Source organism: Octopus bimaculoides, chromosome 4 (assembly GCF_046866305.1).
Source record: "Octopus bimaculoides isolate indiv1 chromosome 4, ASM4686630v1, whole genome shotgun sequence".
Taxonomy (NCBI): Eukaryota; Metazoa; Mollusca; class Cephalopoda; order Octopoda; family Octopodidae; genus Octopus; species Octopus bimaculoides.
The window spans coordinates 105,657,314-105,678,106 of NC_142931.1; the positions used below are offsets into that span (position 1 = coordinate 105,657,314).

The window sequence follows — 20,793 nt, forward strand, 5'->3', positions numbered from 1 at the left end:
CTTCCAGCAAGGAAAATAGAATGCCCAAAAGGGCTCCCAATCCTCTGTGTCAGAAGCAGTTGTGTTCAGATCACAACTAAGTCTTAAGTATATATATATATATATATATATGGGCAACACACACACACAAACACATACGTACATACACCTATTGCATACATGTTTTTTGTACGCCCTTGCCCTTGTTCCCCCCCCTACCCGAGTAATACCCTCAATTGAGGCAAATTTGGCACTCGGATGTAAGTTTTGTAAGAGGAATAAAGAGGCCTACCTTCTCCCACAGAGATGTGAGAGTCAGATCTCTCCTTTCGAACACATGAACAGTTTCGAAACATTGTTTACAAAATAATAGCTGATCATTTGCGAAGGAGTGTGTCTACAGCCAACACTTAGGATTTTTGCTCTGGTAACTTCTGCTCTCTCCCATGTTCACATGCGACTAGCTATATGTTGCAATGAGTAGAGCAACGGATTCAGCTAATTTGGAAATTAGTTGTGGAGAAACGGAGAATATCGTTTATATTGTGTGTGTGTGTGTATATATATATATATATATATATATATATATATATATATATATATATATACGGGCAACACACACACACGTACGTACACCTATTACATACATGTTCGTGTGTGTGTGTGTGACTGAAGCTATTCACCCGTACATACATACATAACAATGCCTCTGTCTCTTTCTGTCTGTCAGTCACTCACTAAAAAGACAAAATTAAAAAAATCTGAGAGCAACAGATAACAATAATTCATTGCTAAAAGGGGACTTAATTCATGTTTGCAAATAATGGTGGATTTCTCCGACTTGAAAATTGTTAGAAGTTGTGGTTCAAAATTATATTTACTGCCATTTGCTGGTGCCTCAGGGGAAAATAATTTAACAAAAATACAGCTAGGGTCGTGACGAATGTCTTCCTAAAATCTGAGCGACATGCATGCTAATTTTTGGACGTGCATAAATTACATTCACGTACACACACATACACACATCCAGCCTTTTATATATATACAGATATATATATATATACACACACACACACATATATATGATAAATATATTATATATCATCATCATCATCATCATATATATTATATATATATATAAACTCTTCTCCCTGGAACAAAGGCGGGAGAGATATGCAGTGATATACATCTGGAAAATTCTAGAAGGCTTTGTACCAAGCTTTGACATTGAAAGTTACTCAAACTGCAGAACAGGGTGCCCCTGCATAGTGCCAAAGATCCCAGCATCGACCAGTATCCTAGATACTGCAATAGCTTGGGCTTCAAGGGCCCACAGCTCTTTGATATCCTTCCAAAATGCCTGATGAACTCAATGAAAATCAGAAATAGCAACTTTTGGAAGCCTGTATTATACTACTTTCTCGTCACAAAAATGAATCATTTTTTAATCAAACTGTAACGTGTGACGTAGACGAGCCACAAAAACACAGTCCAAAAAGCAAAATTCATCCAAAGAAGCTGATGGTGTGTGTTTGGTAGTCTGGCACAGGTGTGATCCATTATGATTTCATTAAAACTGGCTCATCAACCACGGCCAAAATATACTGCAGCCAACTGTATCAAATGATGCAGAAACTTACAAAAGAGCAGCCTAGATTAGTCAACAGATCCAATCCTATTTAATTGCAAGACAAAGCCAGACCACACATCCCAAAAATGACATTAGCGAAACTACAAGGGTTGGAGTTGGAAGTTGTCCATCATCCACCACATTCACCTGATCTTGCCCCCACTGACTACCACTTCTTCCAGAATTTGGATAACATATTGATAGGAAAAGAATTTAATTCCGACAATGCTGTAAAACAGGCCTTCTAAAATTTTATTGACTCTAGATTGCCAGGCTTTTACAGTTCCAGGCTGGACAAGCTACCACTGAAATGGCAAAAGTGTATTGACAATATGGGTGCATACTTTGATGAATAAAACTATTCTTTGTATTTATAAAACATTAGCAAACTTTTTTTCTTTTCTACAAATTTCATACTTGAAGACCTAATACATATATATATATATATATATATAGGAACACTCCATCGGTTACAACGACGATGGTCCCAGCTTATACGATTGATGGAACAGCTTGCTCATGAAATTAATGTGCAAGTGGCTGAGCAATCCACAGACAAGTGTACCCCTAATGTAGTTCTCAGGGAGATTCAGCATGACACAGAGTGTGACAAGGCTGACCCTTTGAAAAACAGGTACAACTCATTTTTGCCAGCTAAGTGGACTGGAGCAACGTAAAATAAAGTATCTTGCTCAAGGACACAATGCATCGCCGGGAATTGAACTCACGCTCTTACAATCATGAGTCAAATGCCCTAACCACTAAGTCACACACTTTCGCACACACATATATATATATATATATATATATATATATATATATATATATATATACATACATATACATACATATATATATATATATATAATAATATAAATAATATATATATATATATATATATATATATATATATATATATATGTACATACATACATATATGAGTACAGGACGTCACCAACTGTAAACGACATGAAGTACGAAAACAAATGAGCTGAATACACAAACAACGAGAGTATAAATGGAAAACAGGACAAGTAACACAAAGAATGACCTTTCATCAGTTGTCAGCTATCTATCTACTCCTCATTTTGAGCATTCAACAGCAATATGAGTCTTTGAAGACAGTTGCTCCCATAACTTCCAAAATATAATTTGGGATTTATAGTGGGTCAAAGTCGGGAACAAAAACAAGACAGTGGAGACATATAAGGAAACTGAATGAAAACAAACATGGAGGGTTGTTAGACCAGAACGAGGGGAAAATGTTGAATGCTGGGAGAAATATTTTCTTTGAAAAGAGAAGAGATAGAAGGCATCCAGTCCTTGGGACATTATGCAGGAGAAGAAAGATGGACGATGGTCACCTGTGAGCAATGAGAGAGAGAGGGGCAGATAGAAAACGGTGGAGGGGAGAAAAAGAGAATTAGAAAAGGATGGGGGAGAAAAACAGTACAGGGAAGAGTTGCATGAAAAAGGTTACAATAAACTTACTTAGAAATGGATGCGTCACGTTCAATTAAATAATGATATAAATAATATATATATATATATATATATTCTCTCCTTCCTTTCCTGAGCGTCCAATAACACTATCCGTATCACGTCCACACTTTGTTGTTTTTTTGTGTTTTTTTGAAACTATATATATATATATATGTGTGTGTGTATATGTATGTATGCATATAGGGCGTCACCAACTGTAAACAACATCAAGTATGAAAACAAATGAGTGGAATACGCGAATGTGAAAAAAAATATGAGAAACAGGACAAGTAACACAAAGAACGAATCCTTCATCAGTTGTCAGCTGTCTATCTACTCCTCGTTTCAAGCATTCAACTACATTATGAGTCTTCGAAGACAGTTGCTCCCATAACTTCCAGAATAAAATTTTGGATTTATGGAGGGTCAAAGTTGGGAACAAAAACAGGACAGTGGAGACATAAGGAAACTGAACAAAAACAAACATATATGTATATATATACATTTTTCGTCATGTGAATCATTATTCCCTAGAAAAAAATTTTTTTTCCTCTTATTCCTTTCTGTCAGAGCTTAGGCTCGAAACCTAAAAGACTTTTCCATTGTTCCCAAGTGTTAAACTAATACACCTGCTTATTGTTGCTATACCTGTCTTTGTCTTTTGTTTACTGTAAATTTGAACTATATATGTCTATATATATGTATTGTGTGTGTGTGTGCATGCATGTATTTATTTTAGCAAACATGCTGACAAATTTGTTATCTTTATGATTAAATTGAATGAAAGTACTCATGCAAGTATATTACAATCTAAAATTTGCAAGTGTCACATAAGTTTGAGCAATGTTATAGTTTGTGAGGGTTTGTGCTTTCTATAGATTAGTGGGATTACCATGAAGATTCTAAGCTCTTTGCGCTTGATGGTTTAACTGTATATTGTTTAAGAGGAGAAGAAATGAAGTATTGGGAATTTGCTTTATTGAGATGTATGGTGGCTGTGTTTTGGTGCTGTTCAATGAGACTGAAATATCTAGTACACATTGCAGAATGTATAGAGTAACCTACATTCCTGTTAGATGGGAGATTTTGAGATTGCATTATGTTGGAGGGAGGGTAAACATGTTGAGTTTGATCGAATAGAAATAAAAGCTATTAGATTATTTTGTGATGATTAAAAACAAGAGAGCTCTATGAACATTATCATGACAAAGTGACCTGACAAGAAACTTGTGTTCCAGCTAACTCATGATAGTTAGCATCTATTAATAAGAAGCTTTTTATACAAGTCATAGTCAAAGATTTTCTTTTTAAGAGCAATAACTTTACTTTCATTCAAATTTTCAAATGTAGAAAAGACACTGGGATAGGAAATGGCCTCATAGGTTGGCAATACAGAAATAGGACTGCACTAGTTGTTACTGAGGATAGAAAAAACATCAGTGTGACAAGTGACGTAATCGTTTTTTATCATATCTGAAGATATTGAAGAGAGTGATAAACAGCAGTGGGAAAGAAGAGATGAATAGTTTCCTTGCTCAGATGACCTAATTTCTTGTTTCAATATCTCAGGATAAACAGCTATAGCAGTAATAAAGATGACCTGAATAAAAGAACCAAACAAATCAAAAATGGGATATATGCAACTGTTTTCTTTCTATTTTAGACGCAATCAGAACTATCGTGATATTATAAAAGGCCTATCTCTAGGGCAGAAACACCTGAATGTATTTGATGTAACAAATCAATTCCATCACGTATTTTGGTTTGGAGATTTAAATTATCGAGTTGAAGAAAACATCCATGTAAATTATAAATTCAATTCTTCCTTGTTTTATTATTTATATTTAAGTAGCAATTGTTAATATGAATGTTAATAACATTCTTACATGCTAACCAAGAATTTTAAAGACTAATATTAATAAGCTCCATATGAAATCTTAGTATATATTTTCACTGCTGCGTTTATTTTTTACAAATATTAATGGCTCATTTTGTTTTACCTGATTACTATTTGATGATGCAAAATTCAAGATATAAGAAAACTTAAAATAAAATATTACTTGAAATAAGAATATTTATATAATTAATTCTACTAAGGAAACAAACACTTTGAGAATTGACATATAGAAAGTGAAAGCCTTTTTTAATTGAATACTTGTATTTAGTAGGATTTTCATTATTATATGCTTCTGTTCGTTAATCCTTTCATTATTAAGTTCATTTATTTTCCTGTAAATATAAACTTCTTAAATTCTTTAATAAAGGCTTTGAATTCTAAATTGATAATAAAAGATAAAGGAGCCTTTAAAAAGAATAAGTTGTCAGAATGAACCGAGGTGGCCACATCTAGTTGAATGTCTGTTCAGACATTTGCTTGATTTTTCACCAGTAACATTGTTATAGAATTTAGATATTTTTCTAAATTATGTTAGTGATAGATATCCTGTATAGAGGAAAAAATGCCTGGAAATAATAGATGACAGAAAATATTGAATACGGGAAGAACTATGTCTCTTTATTCATTTCCAAATATTTTTCTGAACTTCCATGTCATAGGATTGAACCCAAAACTATATGGTTGGGAAGCAAACTTCTTAACTACATAGTTATTCCTGCACTTATTCTAACCTTTTAGCAATTCATTGTAGATATTCAGAGATATACCAAGACTCTCTGCTGACATTTTTGAACACATGGTTTTAGTTAAGGTCCCTTATACAGAGCCATAGGTAAAAACTAGCATTTCACTAAATCTTTCAATTTTATAAGCTCTGACACAAGACAAGGTATTAGCTTAAACCATACAGTTACAGCATTTTAGTCCAATGTGACAAATCATTATAGTTTAATAACACCAATAAATAAAATGTATCATAATTCAGAAATGAACTTTACTATTTATAATTCTGTTGTTGACGTACTTTGTTTTTGTTTTGTTTTTTATGAAGTTTAATTATTTGAATAAGTTTTCTTCTTTTTACTTTGAGATTAAGAAGTAAAAATATAAAATAAAGTATTTAAAATATCATTATTTTAACTGATCATAATTGCACACTTTGCCTTAGGCATGAATGAAAATATGCTTCAAATTTATTTTTAAAGAGTTTAAAAGAAATGTAGAACTTGGTTCAAAATCCTTGATAAAATGTTTTCTTTTATAGTAGTTACTTATTCACCTTTTCTTTCCCTCGTAGTGTGTTTTGAATAAGCTACAAGAAGGAGACATTGATAGTTTGCTTATTCTAGATCAGCTTAAAATGACCCAGGATTGTAAAGATGCCTTTGTTGGATTCCGTAAGTTGACTTGACTTATTGAAAATATATGAATAACATTTTTCTTTTATTGAGCTGAAACTGATGTTTATTATAATAGAGTTCTTTTTTATGTAGCATATCATGTCAGAAAATATAATCATCAAGGACATGTAGAATGCTTTAAATGGAGATTACATTATTACATTCTCATTCCTAAAGAGTGTGAGGATAATTAGGGAATGAATCTGAATTGTCATGATAAGAATGTCAAAACACAAGTGGTATGAATGTAAGATGAAAATATATTGTTAATCCTTTCTTATATAATAATACCTGATATAAAAGTTGGTTGAGTTCTCCAGTCACACTTTACATCATACAGAGGAAAGAGTAGAGAGAATATTAGTGGGATACAGATAGAGTTATCATAAGAGATGCAGGATGAGTCCACATATTAGGCTTTGTGGCATGCAATGAGTAAAAGAATGCCCACCACACACACACAAAGTAAGAGAAAAAGAATCATAGGAACAGAAGAGGTGAAGAGGGAATAAATAAGTATTTATGAGGGAGGAATTCTACAAGTGAGAAATAAGGAGTAATTCTATTTTAAGGTTAAAAATATTTTTCTTTTGAAAATTAGTATTCTTTTCACCATCTGGTATAAGCATCAACAAATTTGATAAAAGTTACATTATGATCATTGTATGTATGCCATATTTTCTGACATGGTGGCAAAATTATACTTGCAAAGTTACCCGTCATATCAAATATCTTACAACACATCATGTTTTTCAAATATATTTTTAACATTTTCCACAATTATCAGTATTTCATAAATTCTTCTGAATATTGCTATGCAGTAAAAGAATCCACTTCACAATCACATTCCAGGTTCATTCACACTGCATTGGGCATATGTCTTCTGCCGAAGCCTTATAAGTGAAATTTGTTAGATGGAAACCGTGGAAGCTCATTAGGTGGTGGTGTATGGTTTAATGATTACTGATTTCTGAATAAGACCTAGATGGAGCCAGAGGCTCAAAACAGCTTGGAGAAAGAAGATATGGAAACTTAAAGAACCATTGAACTGTCAGATGTTCTTTGTTTGTGGATATTACCTTACCAGTATAAATAATTTAAAAAGCTAGGCCATAATTGTCTATGATTTTCTCTTTGATATATTGCTCTTAAATCTTAGACAAAATAATAAAAATGAAGCTTTTGCCATCCAACAGTATGTTAGTAATAGATGAAATGTTATAATATATGAAACCCAATTTCTTAGATACCTGCATATTGTTAAAATAAAGCAACATTTGGTGTGAACTGATAGTTTGTTTCTATTTTAACAGGTGAAGAGGCTATCACATTCCTTCCTACATACAGAATGGAACGAGGGGCAAAAGGCAAATTGGTTTATAACTGGAGGAAAGTGAAAAAAACCACTGGAGTAAGCTGATTATTATATATGTAAACTTTTTTTTTAAATAGTTTTTTTTTCATATCAATAAATAATGATGTAAGTTGAACATTGTCTTAAATTGCTGAAAGTCATAAACTAACACAGATAAAGACTACAACTGCAAATCATAATTATAGAGTGGTCCCAAAGGTAGCATTCTCACATCTTTTTTTTTTTTTTTTTTTCTATACAAAAACAGGTGACAGGAATTTTGTAAAAATTTTGGATGGATGGGTCCTTTGTTGTCTGTTTTCTGCATCTGAAAGGAAGAGAATTGAAGTAATTATATTTGATGATGTTTGAAGGGTTCTCCCTCACGGTTAGGTGTTCACACCTGGTCACTCCACTATAATACAGAGCACTAACATGGCAGTCTGGTACATTATTTTTTTTCCTGGATGCTTTTGCTATTGCCAACCACTTTACAGCATGGATGGATGCATTTTATTATGCTACTAATACTAGAGAGATAGTTTTTTTTTTTCTTTTTTTTTTTCTTGCTGGACTAAAGTGTCCTTCTACACTGTATTAGCTTTTAATTTAGAGCTTCTGCTCTCCTACACCAGTTGCCTTTGCTACAGCATCCAGAAACAATGTCTCCTCCATGAGGTCAGGACAGAATCCTAGCTTATTAATTTTCTTATGTTTATTTCTGTCCTCTCTAATTTTATAGATTTTTATTTTTACATACACTTTACAGAAGTGTTTTTCTGTTTTTTTAGGATCGTATTAATGTGCCTTCCTGGTGTGATAGGGTTATGTGGCGATCTTATCCTGGAACGTTTATAGAAAATATAGCATATGGTAAGTGAAATTATATTCATTTCAATTATTATTAATCAAGATTTGTTATCATTACACCCCTGTAAACAAACTTTTAAAAAATGAAATTGCAAATATTTTGATGTGTAATTTGTATGAAATGAAATCTTAAGTTATTCATTGTGTGTTCCAATTCATTGATATTTCAAATAGTGTATATTTGATAAAATGTGTTAAGTTGTGGTTAGTTATTGTCAATGAAATCAAAGCTTAAATTATTGAGACTTGTGTGATGCAATTAAATTTGATTTAAAGGGCAAAATAGCCATTATTGCTAATCCTTTCAAATATTCCAAGATGCATAATCACATAAAACATAGATAATTCCTGGAAAATAAAACTGATCAAAATTAACTAAGTTTACTTTTTCATCTATTCTAAAATTTGATTTTATACCATAAAAGTAGAGGAAAATCAAGTAAGGGAAAACTTTTATTGAATATTAAATATACACTTATATATAACTTTCACCTACTCCCCATTATCTAGTCTGACAGCTTTCAATGTAATAAAAAGCTACATTAAGCCATACACACTCTCTCTCTCCCCCCTCTCCCTCTCTCCCTCTACTGGAAGCTCACATTTATAGCTTGATGGAGAGAACTAGTATCCTTAACATCATGGTAGACTTCGACAGTAATGACTCATCCAGGCTGAATGGCTTGGCAACTAATCTCAGTACCACCACTATCATGTTAACAGTCTCAGTTTGCAATCCCTGGACTAGCACCACATCTCAGAGACAACCATAGACTGGACTGCTACAGTAAACTGACCTTTCTTTTACAGACAGCTTGAACACCTTTACTATCATTATGACAAGGTGTTACTCCACTGCTATCGCAATAAATAATCTAGGTAGCTAAACCCTCTTTGCCTTGTCCCATGGAGACACTTCTCCTCTCCTATTGCCCCCATACCAACAAGCTAGGGACTTTCATTGCAGGTTACCTAACTTGGATGGAGCACAGTAACTTCAAATAAGAAATAGTAAAGGAGACTCTTTAATTCATTCTCTAGAAGATAATTTCTCTACTGTGAGTGGTGGTGGCATGATAAAATGCATCTAGTTTTGTAAAACATACCAAATACCAAAGTTTGGACAGTTTTCTTTGCTGTGCATACAAGATGATGCAGACTGTTGTAACCCATCCAACTCATGGCAGGAGTGATGGTAGTGGTGGTGGTGATGGCAGCAGCAGTTGTTGTTGTTCTTCTTGAATCTTTAAAAGAAAAACAACTATCCATTTTAATTTAGTTTCCAATTAACGTGTTATCTGCTTCAGTATAAAAAGACTTTGCTTGAGTGGAGATTTCAACTTACTGCTGGTTAGTTTTATGATTTGGATGACCTTTGGTATTAGCTCATCAAGGCATTAAACATATCGCTTCTAGATGAACGATGATTGTGTCCATTTGGAAACATATAAGTTGATGAAACATTTTAAAATATTTCCCAATTATAAAAATCAAAATGATGACAAATTATAGTGTTGTAAAGTAATTTACTTTATCAATGGAATTGAGTAGTTTTGTCTTTTCTACATTTTGTGTCTGCTCCTTAATCCTTGTTTTTTGTGGGGGGTTTTCCATTTGGAAACAATTAATAAACATATTTCTGTGCTTACTACTGAATATTTTCATAAGTTCATTACTTATTTTAAAACTGAAGCTTTAATTGACACATTGAATAGATATTATCAAAAACCAAGGTGGAATTTAATCAAGCCATATCTGACCCAAATACTTTACCTGTTTTATGTTCAAACCAGCCAGATCCAACCTGTTACCCCTCCCTACAATGTCATTCTAAAAATAAACCATTACATCATTGAAATTTCAAAGCTATGAGACCATGCAGGATTAATTCAAAACAATGTGAATAGATAAACATAACTTTTGATAGAGTAATCTGAATGCTAAAGGGTTAAACAAGTTATGAAAGTCAAATCAATTGACATTTTTTACTGACTTTTTCCTAATCTCATTGCCAGTCTAAATGATGATTATTTGTATGTAAATTAAAATTACAATGCTTCAAGGGTGAACTAGATAATAAAAGGCATTCCTTTTCTGTATCTTTTATGAAATTTATCATTCACATTTCTTCATATTTTCTGTAAGTTTACCTTGTATATTTTCACTTAAACCTAGCTATATCCTTGATCAGCTCACCTAAATGTGTCATTTTTACACCTCTAAATATGAAAAGATATTGCCAACTTGCATCAATGAGGTTAGAGTTTTTTTTATTTAATTGAGTTCTTCACTAGCATATCCTTAATCTTTAATTTCCTCCATCTATCAGCACACTAACTTGCTAGTTCCTACATAAAGTAAATTATTAATAGTAATATTAAAGTTCCCTATTTTATAATTCTATGTTATTAATTCCAGGCTGTGCCGACGATATATTGAGCAGTGATCACCGGCCAGTATTCAGTTCTTTTAATATTGGCATAGCCTCACAGTTTATTACCAACAGAGAATCTTTGGTTGATCAAACATCTGTCCGCATTATCTTTGATCTTGTCCAAGCAGAGGTATATATTGTTTTATATATCAAATTAGATCAAATATAAATTTATTTTCATTATAGATGCATTTCAAATAACTATAATATATACTATACAGTTTCTTTAGTATGTGTATCTATCTATCTATCTATCTATATATATATATATATATATATATATATATATACACACACTCAAACACACACACAAAGGGCTTTGGGAAAATATTTAAGAATTAGTATTTTATGTAATTATTTTGACATATAGTATTTTTTCAAAATGCCATTTGAATTTCAAAATTTTAGAATTTTTTTTGCACTAATTAACCTAATAATTTTTTATAATAACATTATTATTAAAATGTTATCTCCAAGTGAATCAGTGTGTCTGACATTGATGGTGGTCACTTAGTAAAAAAAAAAAAGCAATGACCACAACTTGGTTTACTTTTCTTTATACAGGCTAGAATAATTGAGTTTGGCATTGCAGTCCAACCAACAATTACAGATAACAGTAAAGTGATATACTAGAAAGTCACGGAGATGGTCATTGCCCAACTAACTAAGGAGAGAGTTAGTTTAGACAAGATGCAGTTTGGGTTTGTGCCAGAGAGAAGCACCACTGATGCGATATTTCTGGTAAGACATCTGCAGGTGAAATACCTAGCCAAAGATAAACCTCTGTACTTGGCTTTCATTGACACAGAAAAGGCCTTTGACAGGATTTCCCGATCCCTTATCTGTTGGTCAATGCGAAACTAGGGATAGACGAATGATTAGTGAGAGCTGTACAAGCCATGCACAGGGATGCTGTCAGTAAGGTGAGGGTTGGCAACGAGTATAGTGAAGAATTCCGCTTTGGGGTAGGGGTTCACCAAGGTTCAGTCCTCAGCCTCCTCCTATTCATCATAGTCCTCCATGCAATAACAGAGGAATTCAAGACAGGATGACCCTCGGAGCTCCTCTTTGCTGATGACCTTGCCCTAATAGCTGAGTCACTATCAGAACTAGAGGAGAAGTTTCAGGTGTAGAAGCAAGGTCTAGTATTGAAGGGTCTGAGAGTGAATCTAGCAAAAACCAAAGTCTTAGTAAGTAGGAAGGCATACAAATCACAAATCCCTTCAGGTAGATGGCCCTGCTCAATCTGTAGAAAAAGCGTAGGTAGAAACTCCATAAGATGTACCTGGTGTAAGCTATGGACACATAAGAGGTGCAGTAATATCAAAGGAAGGCTAACTGGGAGGATAGTTTTTGTGTGTGGCAAATGCACAGGGGCAATAAACACTGAAAATGTGCAGAAAACAGCTTCCATCACATGCCAGGGGGAAAAACTAGAAGTAGTTGATAGCTTCTGTTACCTAGGTGACCAAGTCAGTAGTGGGAGAGGATGTTCTGAGAACGTAGCTGTTAGAATAAGAATAGTCTGGGCAGAGTTCAGCAAGCTCCTACCTCTGCTGGTAACAAAGGGCCTCTCACTCAGAGAGAAAGGTAGACTGTACGATGCATGTGTGCAAACAGCCATGCTACACGGCAGTGAAACATGGGCTATGACTGCTGAGGACATGCGTAAGCTTGCAAGAAATGAAGCTAGTATGCTCTGCTGGATGTGTAATGTCAGTGTGCATACACGACAGAGTGTAAGCACCTTGAGAGAAAAATTGGACATAAGAAGCATCAGATATGGTGTGCAAGAGAGATGACTGCGCTGGTATGGTCATGTGTTGCGTATGGAGAACAGCTGTGTGAAAAAGTGTCACACCCTAACAGTGGAGGGAACCTGTGGAATAGGTAGACCCAGGAAGACCTGGAATGAGGTGGTGAAGCACAACCTTCAAACGTTGTGCCTCACGGAGACAATGACAAATGACTGTAACCATGGGCTATGCCAGTGTAGCATAACTGGCTCATTTAAAAGTACCCTTCAATCATTGGGCAAAAAAACTGTGCTTGAGAAGACCTGTTGAGTTAAATGAAATCATAGTCATGGCCGATGCCAGTACCGCCTGACTGGCTCTCATGCCAGTGGCACATAAAAAGCACCATTCAAGTATGGTCATTGCCAGTGCCGCCTGACTGGCTCCCATGCCAGTGGCAAGTAAAAAGCACTATTCAAGCATGGTCGTTGCCAGTGTTGCCTGACTGGCTCCTGTGCCAGTGGCACAAAAAATGCACCCACTATGCTCTTGGAGTGGTTGGCATTAAGAAGGGCATCCAGCTGTAGAAACCTTGCCAGATCAGATTGGAGTCTGGTGCAGCCTTCTGGCTTGCCAGTCCTCAGTCAAACCATCAAACCAATGCCAGCATGGAAAGTGGACATTAAATAATGATGATGTGGGCATTATATGAGGCTCAAATAATACCATAAATAAAAAAGGTGATGAAGTCATAGTGTGACTACTGTAAATATTTACATAGCTAAAATAAACTGCTTATCTATGTCTTGTGTTTGTTGTAATTCAATAATGGACAAAGGACACAAGCATTTCTTTTGTATTTTAAATGTATGCCTGCAAATACGTTGCATGTTTCGAAGATTGTATAGAAAAGATTATGCCCAGTTGAGCTGAGACAGAGCTGTAGATTAGAAGAATTAGTTGCTATGTATAAATTAGATGACTATTTTATGTGAACAAGAAATTATGTATTACATCAGCTGAATGAAAATCTGATGGTTAAAGGCAATGTTTTTAGATATGATGGCAACAAATTGTCTTAAGAAAAAGGATTGGAAATGCTGATTATTTACATACACAGTTAATTGTTACCATTGCTTTTTTTTTTTATAAGTAATATAGTCTAATTAATGTGGTTTTGTAATGTTCATTATACATTACATGCACAAATTATTACCATTAATGTTATATAGAACTGAATAAAATTTAACAGTTTGATTACTCTTATCTCCAACATAGATTCGTACATGTTCCAGCCAGTATTTTGTTTTAGAGTTCTATTCCAATTGTCTTCCAAGTAAGTCATTGAAAATTGTTTTAAATTTCCTAGTTAATACTTTTATATCTTCTCCCCTTTCTTGTTTATAAATGATTCATTTTATGATAATTTTTATTGCCCATAAGGTCAATTTTATTATTATAACTATACTTGAAATAATATTTTTGTCACTATTACATCCTTAGTTAATAACTTTCTTAGCTATCAGATTCTTGTGTGTGTGTAGATTGTTAAATATAAGCATAATAGACATTTACTAAAGTATTCTTTCATTTCATTTGTTCCCTTCTGTTATGATGAAAAGTTATAAAATTATTTCAATTAATAAAAATGTTAATATCAGAATGAACTGACAGTTTTTTTTCTTTTTATTTAGATGTTATTAGTAGTAATCCTAACAAAACATTTTATGCGGAAATTGCTGGTCTCTGCTGCCCCCAATGGACAAAAGATTCACTTCCTGAGGTAAGCATTAAACCATTTCAATTTATTATTATATTTTAAGTCACAACAATCATAACAACAATATTGTTATTGAAATTCACATTCCTTTTAATGCAAATAAATAGCAAATATCAACTGAGTTGTTTGTTAAATAGTGTATGCTTATATTTTAGTTAGATATTCTATTCTCCCTAACTTGTTATATATTTCCATATAATATTAAGACAAGCTTTGAGTTGTGAAAGAAACAAATTTATTTCCAAAAAGAAGGGGTGATTGGGTCTAGCAAGCAAAGTCCATTTCACATCTGTTCTCTCTCATACATGACTGTAAACAAGTTGATTTGCTTTTTAACACATTACATTGGTATTGCCTTTGAAAGGCTCTCTATGATTCATTAATGATTATGGGATATTTCCATTTAAGGAAGTGCAGATGGTAATCAGTACAATATAAGCAGTTGAAATGATAGCGAGTTTGTATTCTGTCAGTGGTATTGATGTATCTTCAGTCAAAGCACTTAAATGGCCTAACCCACACAATTGTAAACAGTTGAAATGATAGCGAGTTTGTATTCTGTCAGTGGTATTGATGTATCTTCAGTCAAAGCACTTAAATGGCCTAACCCACACAATTGTAAACAGACGCTTACATACTAGAAACAACTAACTGCTGCAAGTGTTGACATCACACTAATGTATTTCATTAATTTGAAATGCTGACTTATATGAAATACACTACCTCATGGTAATGAAGTCTCTAGTTGAGTCTTTACAACAAAATTTTATGAGACTCATGTTGTTTCAATGAAGTTAATACATATTTTGTTTGTAATATTTTTAGCTTAGTTTCTTATTTTTGAATTATTTGTTTTTATTTTTATCTGTAACTGCAATATATTTTGTGAATTATATTTCATTACTCACCATTTTTCTTTTCCATATTTTTTCAGCTCCATCCAATATTTGGTGACCGAGATTATCTAGAAGAACAGCACATATTAATCGCCATCCGAACAAGAGATGGTGACCATGAATCATATGGTATTTGTGCCATTTTTAAGTTGCTTGTTTTCTTTTGCTTTGTTTTACATTATTATTATCACCAAATCAACAAGGCAGTAAGCTGGCATAATTGTTAGCACACTGACTGGACAAAATATGTAACAGCATTTCGTCTGTCTTTATATTCTGAATTCATATTCCACCAAGGTCAACTTAGCCTTTTGTCCTTTCAGAGTTGATGAAATAAGTACCAGTTGAGCACTGGTGTCAATGTAATTGACTAGCTCCCTCCCACAAATATTTCAGATTTTGTGCCTATATTAGACAAGATTATTATATTCAACAATGGTTTTAATAAATTTATTAAACTTTATTATACATTTTATTTAATTATTAGGAATTTTTGAAAAAGCATTTAATCCTTTTATTTTTGTAGCATATATTTAAATAAGAATTTATTCAGACATTAATTTTTTTTGTAGCTTTCTTCATTTACTTGGAGTTGTCTTATTCTTCAAATATGGATCAAATTCCCTTAACCCCACTAGATTTTCTACAATGTTTCATCAGTGACACTTAGGAGAGATACATCAATGAATTGCCTTTTTTACTTTAAAACAATTAGAAGATAGTTCTCTGAAAGAGAAACTTATACAGTTATCATCATTAGTATCACTGTCATTATGAGTACATGCTACAAAAATATTGCCATTGGAATGCTTGCCTCTACACTCCTAACTAAAATTACCTTCAGCTTCATAGAAATATAAATCATGTTTATCTATTTCTCATTTCAGTTTTATTGAGAAGCATTTTCATTCATTTTTATATGATGATTAATAAGAGATAAAATAATGATTCCAGAACATCTTAACTTTAATTTTAAACTGTTTCATTTAATAACTCTGTGTCATAATTGTAGTATAGCAGACTCTATAAATTTTAATTGTCATTTACTTTAAACTCTTTGAATAATTAACCTCAGAAATTTACATTAAACATTATTACATTACTGAAATTACACTTGCAGCAATTCATATTGACTGGACATGGTACAGTATTTCTGGCTGACATTATCATTCAGAAATTTCCAATCCGAAAAATAAACAAACATTTTGTTGTCTTAAACGTTAAATCTAAGAGAATTTAAAGGTTCTTTTTATTATTTTACATTACTCAACAGAGGAAGAGTGGTGCCCATGACCCAAATTAGACTCCCCCCAAACAAGTGAAATTCATGTAGCTGATGTCCAGCTTGAACCATCTGTAGGGAAAATGTGTTTTGGGAGGGAACCAGAGATCTGATTTTTATTCTTGCAACAGGGTGAGCCCTGCTAAAGACAGCCAAGGATTAGGTGGTGGTGTTAAACCAGGTGGCATGTTAGATCTTTTCCACTATTCTAGAATAATTAAGTTTAAGATTTTCTCTCATCGACAAATGTTTAAGTCATGCTTTTCTCTTTTTTACGCAAATACTTCTGAAATTATCTTCTTGGGAATATTACCATGAACAAAACTAATAATGTCTTTTGGTCTAATTTCATCTCTTTTCTGAAATAACTTGAGATTTTTTTTGTATGTTGGACCATAATTATGAGTCTGCTCAGAAGTTAAATTTTAAAATATTAATGAAAATGAGATATTTGGTTTTAATGGTATTACTACTCTAAATAGATTTACAAATAGTTTTAATACTGAGGAATTTAATTTTCATTTTCCTTATTTCTTAGGTGAGTGTGTGGTAACCCTTAAGGATATGTATTCAGTGCAACCCGAGCCATTTGAGTACATGTTAACACATTTAGGTGATGAAACAGGAATAATAAGGTAAGAAACATTGTTTTCCTTTAATCAAAAACTAAACCTCTTAAGGTTCCTATTTATAACCACCAATTTTGAACCAAAGGTCAAATTTTTACAGATGCGCAGATAACTGAAACACCAAATAAAGGAACTATATATTAATAGTAGAGATGCAAGTGTAGTTGTGCAGTTAAAAAGTTCATTTTTTGCAACTGTATGTTGTAGGATTTGATCCCTCTCCACAGCACCTGAGACAAGTGTCTTCTACTTTAACTTCAGGTTGACTGATACATTGTTAGTAGAATTGGTAGACAGAAACTTCTCCCACATGTATGTGTTTTTATTGTTTACTGATTTTCTGAGTGGTTCAAGAGATATAGATCAATATGTAGCTGACTGATTTAAGTACTAGAATTGGTAGTATTGGCTAAAACTCTGAGTATGGTATCTCAGCACAACCAGAGTCTAATAAATGAAATCAGTAAAAGGATGAAAGAAATTGAAATTGTGTAATAAATCAGAAATATTATATGTTTATAATAGCTGACATTTATTGGTTGCTTGCTTACTTGCTCTCTCTTGTCACACTTTACGTTATATGGAGAGAGTAAAAGAAAAATACAAAAAAGCGTTGGCATAAGAGGTGCAGGATGAGTGTACATACTGGGTGTTTGGTGGCAGGAGGAGAGTGAGTAAATGACAGAGTGGTTGTGAAAGAAGTTATACAAATGAGAAATTTGTTTTATCTAATTTTAAGGTAATAAATACCTTTTTCTTTAACATTCTAGTATATTTATAAACTATTAAGTTAAAGATTATTTGACCCCCTGTAATTTACTAATTTTAAAAATTTTCCCATAATCAAATTAATTTAGTGTTTACATATCACTCTTCTAAATTAAAGCATTAGAAAAACATGATAGTGTTTAAAATATAAGTAAATTTAACTGATAAAAAATTTGTAATTCTAACACAATAACTTCTAACAATCCTAAATCAAGTCCAATTAATTTCTTAGCCTTTATCAATACATCAAGAACAACAAATGAAAAGAATAAAATGTATTTAAATTGAATGTAAATGAAAATAATATAACATAAAGACAATTAAAATAATAGAAAATTAAACAAACATAATTTATGTGGTCAACAAAAATGCAAAATTCATTTTAGAATGTCTCAGTCTAGTAATTTATTCAATATTTCATTTGTACAGTATTGTAATTGTAAATGTCATAGTTCACTCCTCAGTTTTGGTTCATTCTCAATTAACGTGTATATAATTATTTTCTTAAATTAACATCTCTAGGTTAAACTTTATCCACTCTACTTTCCTAACTACTGCACTGACAATTGAGTTTTTAAAATATTTCATAAATTACTTCACAAAATTTGTCACATTTAAATGTTTACTTACAATTTTATTTAATGTTTCCTATTTTTCTTTTTGACAGAGGCAAGATGCATATATACACTCCTGAAAGTGCTCCGAGACGACGCTCTTCAAAGAAAGTTTATGGTAAAACTGAACTAATTTTTTTATATTTTTTGTTGGTTTCTTTTTATTTTTGTTATATTTATTGCTGTTTAAGAAGCTCATCTAATCATTCTTTTCTTTTAAGATTTTTTTTTTTTTCCTTCCTGAAATCAAAATGTAGCAAATTTCTCTTTCAATTTGTTTACAATATCTGAAATATTTTAGACCGCTAAGATATTAATACAGCTATTTAATTTGAACTTGTTTCAATTTGTAATATTTTGTAAATTTATCAGCATTTAATTGAAAAATTATACTAATTTACAGAAATAACTGTGCTAGGTTTGATACACACTATTATATATAATTTTTTTCCATAAACACTTGCTTTATCTTTTCTTTTAGATTTAACTATTTTGAAGAGTACAATTTACAGACATGACATATTAAATTTATAGATACTGATAATAAAGCAAGCCTTTTATTATAGTCTTTCATTAAATTGCTTTTTAAAAAAATATTTTATTTAGTTGATAAGCATGTAAAAGAAAATCTACATTTGTGTGTGGTTATTTAAGATAATAATGATCATGCATCATATCTATATATATCTCTTAAATATATAATACATCATGATGCTATGTATTGTTCTTGCTTTACTTTTAAAGATATTACTCCAGGCTATAATCAATTTATTTTATGTAAAAGAAGCAAATTAGAAAACCTATTTCATTAAATTGTTAGGTAATTAAATGACAAAAAGGTTCTACACTGGAAATTGGGTCTTTTTATAGTATTTCATTTTATTATATAGAAATTATTTATGTTAAAGGAACTAAAAATATCAAAGAATCATGGAAAAGGCAATGAGAATATTTACAGTTGCATTTCATCTTTCAGTTTGTTTATTTTATTCTATTCCTGAATATAGTGTTGATGTTACAGAAAGTTTTATATCATTTGCTGCACTATGTTAAGATTTTCTCTCAAGGAATCTACCAATGATAGCCAACACCTTAGTCTTTTTTTTAAATTGATAGACTTTACTAAAGTAAGATTGGTTTAAATATTTTGTCATTACTGAACAAACAATAAATAAACTGATGAATTATAATATATTCACCAATCATGTTTATAAAATAAGTGAAAAGATGGGTTCAAGTTAACAATTGTTATTACATTTTTCCATAATGATATGCATTTTACAAACAGAATTAGAATCAGGCATGTTGGTGTGATCTTAACTGATCACTTTAATGTTGAATGGCTTAATGTACAACTGTTCTATGTATCACAACACATAATGGCAAAGAGTGGTTTTTACCTTTAGATATTTCCTTTTAGATTTAACCACTTTGTTGTTTTCATTTACTATATATATATATACACACACACACACACACACACACACACACACACACACACACACATTCATTTAGCAGCTTTCCAAATGATATTGTTCTTGAATAACGCAATGATATTACTTAAAAAAGGTAATATGTTATAAAGTTGAAATATTAAATTTATCAATACTAAAACAAAAGGTAAATCATTTCATTAAATTAGTATTTAAAAAAAAGAAGCCTACAGTAGAAACTGATTTTGTGTGTAATTTGTAAAATCATCATATTCCTGCATGATATCATTGATCATGATGCAGGAATATTATGATCTTGTAAAATAGAGATGTATGATAACTTCAATGAAGACTTAGATTTATTTTCAAGGGGATGTATTATTGGCCTTAATAAGATAAGCTTTACTTTTTCTTTGGCATGGCATTTGTATTTGTAATATAAACCATCAAGCTATAAACCCCAAACAATATATCCCTAAAATATAACATATGGCCCACTGTGTATATTTCGTCATTAGCACATTTCAGTCACCATCAGTATTTGTATTATACTCTTTAACCTCCAGATACAATATGATGCTTTTGAAAATTCAATTTGAAACTCTTGAT

At 32.1% G+C, this 20,793-nt stretch overlaps 1 protein-coding gene across 3 annotated transcripts in view; it reads left to right on the forward strand.

Moving 5' to 3' along the window:
• The window catches only part of LOC106880499 (phosphatidylinositol 3,4,5-trisphosphate 5-phosphatase 2A), a 96,761-nt gene that overhangs the window by 65,417 nt on the left and 10,551 nt on the right, over window positions 1-20,793 (forward strand). For all 3 annotated transcript variants that reach the window (XM_014930474.3, XM_014930475.3, XM_052967330.2), the window contains 10 exons: window positions 4,755-4,893; window positions 6,286-6,385; window positions 7,702-7,799; window positions 8,534-8,615; window positions 11,031-11,176; window positions 14,061-14,118; window positions 14,477-14,565; window positions 15,497-15,587; window positions 17,279-17,375; window positions 18,805-18,869. In XM_014930474.3, the coding sequence (XP_014785960.1) occupies window positions 4,755-4,893; window positions 6,286-6,385; window positions 7,702-7,799; window positions 8,534-8,615; window positions 11,031-11,176; window positions 14,061-14,118; window positions 14,477-14,565; window positions 15,497-15,587; window positions 17,279-17,375; window positions 18,805-18,869 (965 nt within the window). The remainder of the gene's footprint in view (window positions 1-4,754; window positions 4,894-6,285; window positions 6,386-7,701; window positions 7,800-8,533; window positions 8,616-11,030; window positions 11,177-14,060; window positions 14,119-14,476; window positions 14,566-15,496; window positions 15,588-17,278; window positions 17,376-18,804; window positions 18,870-20,793) is intronic.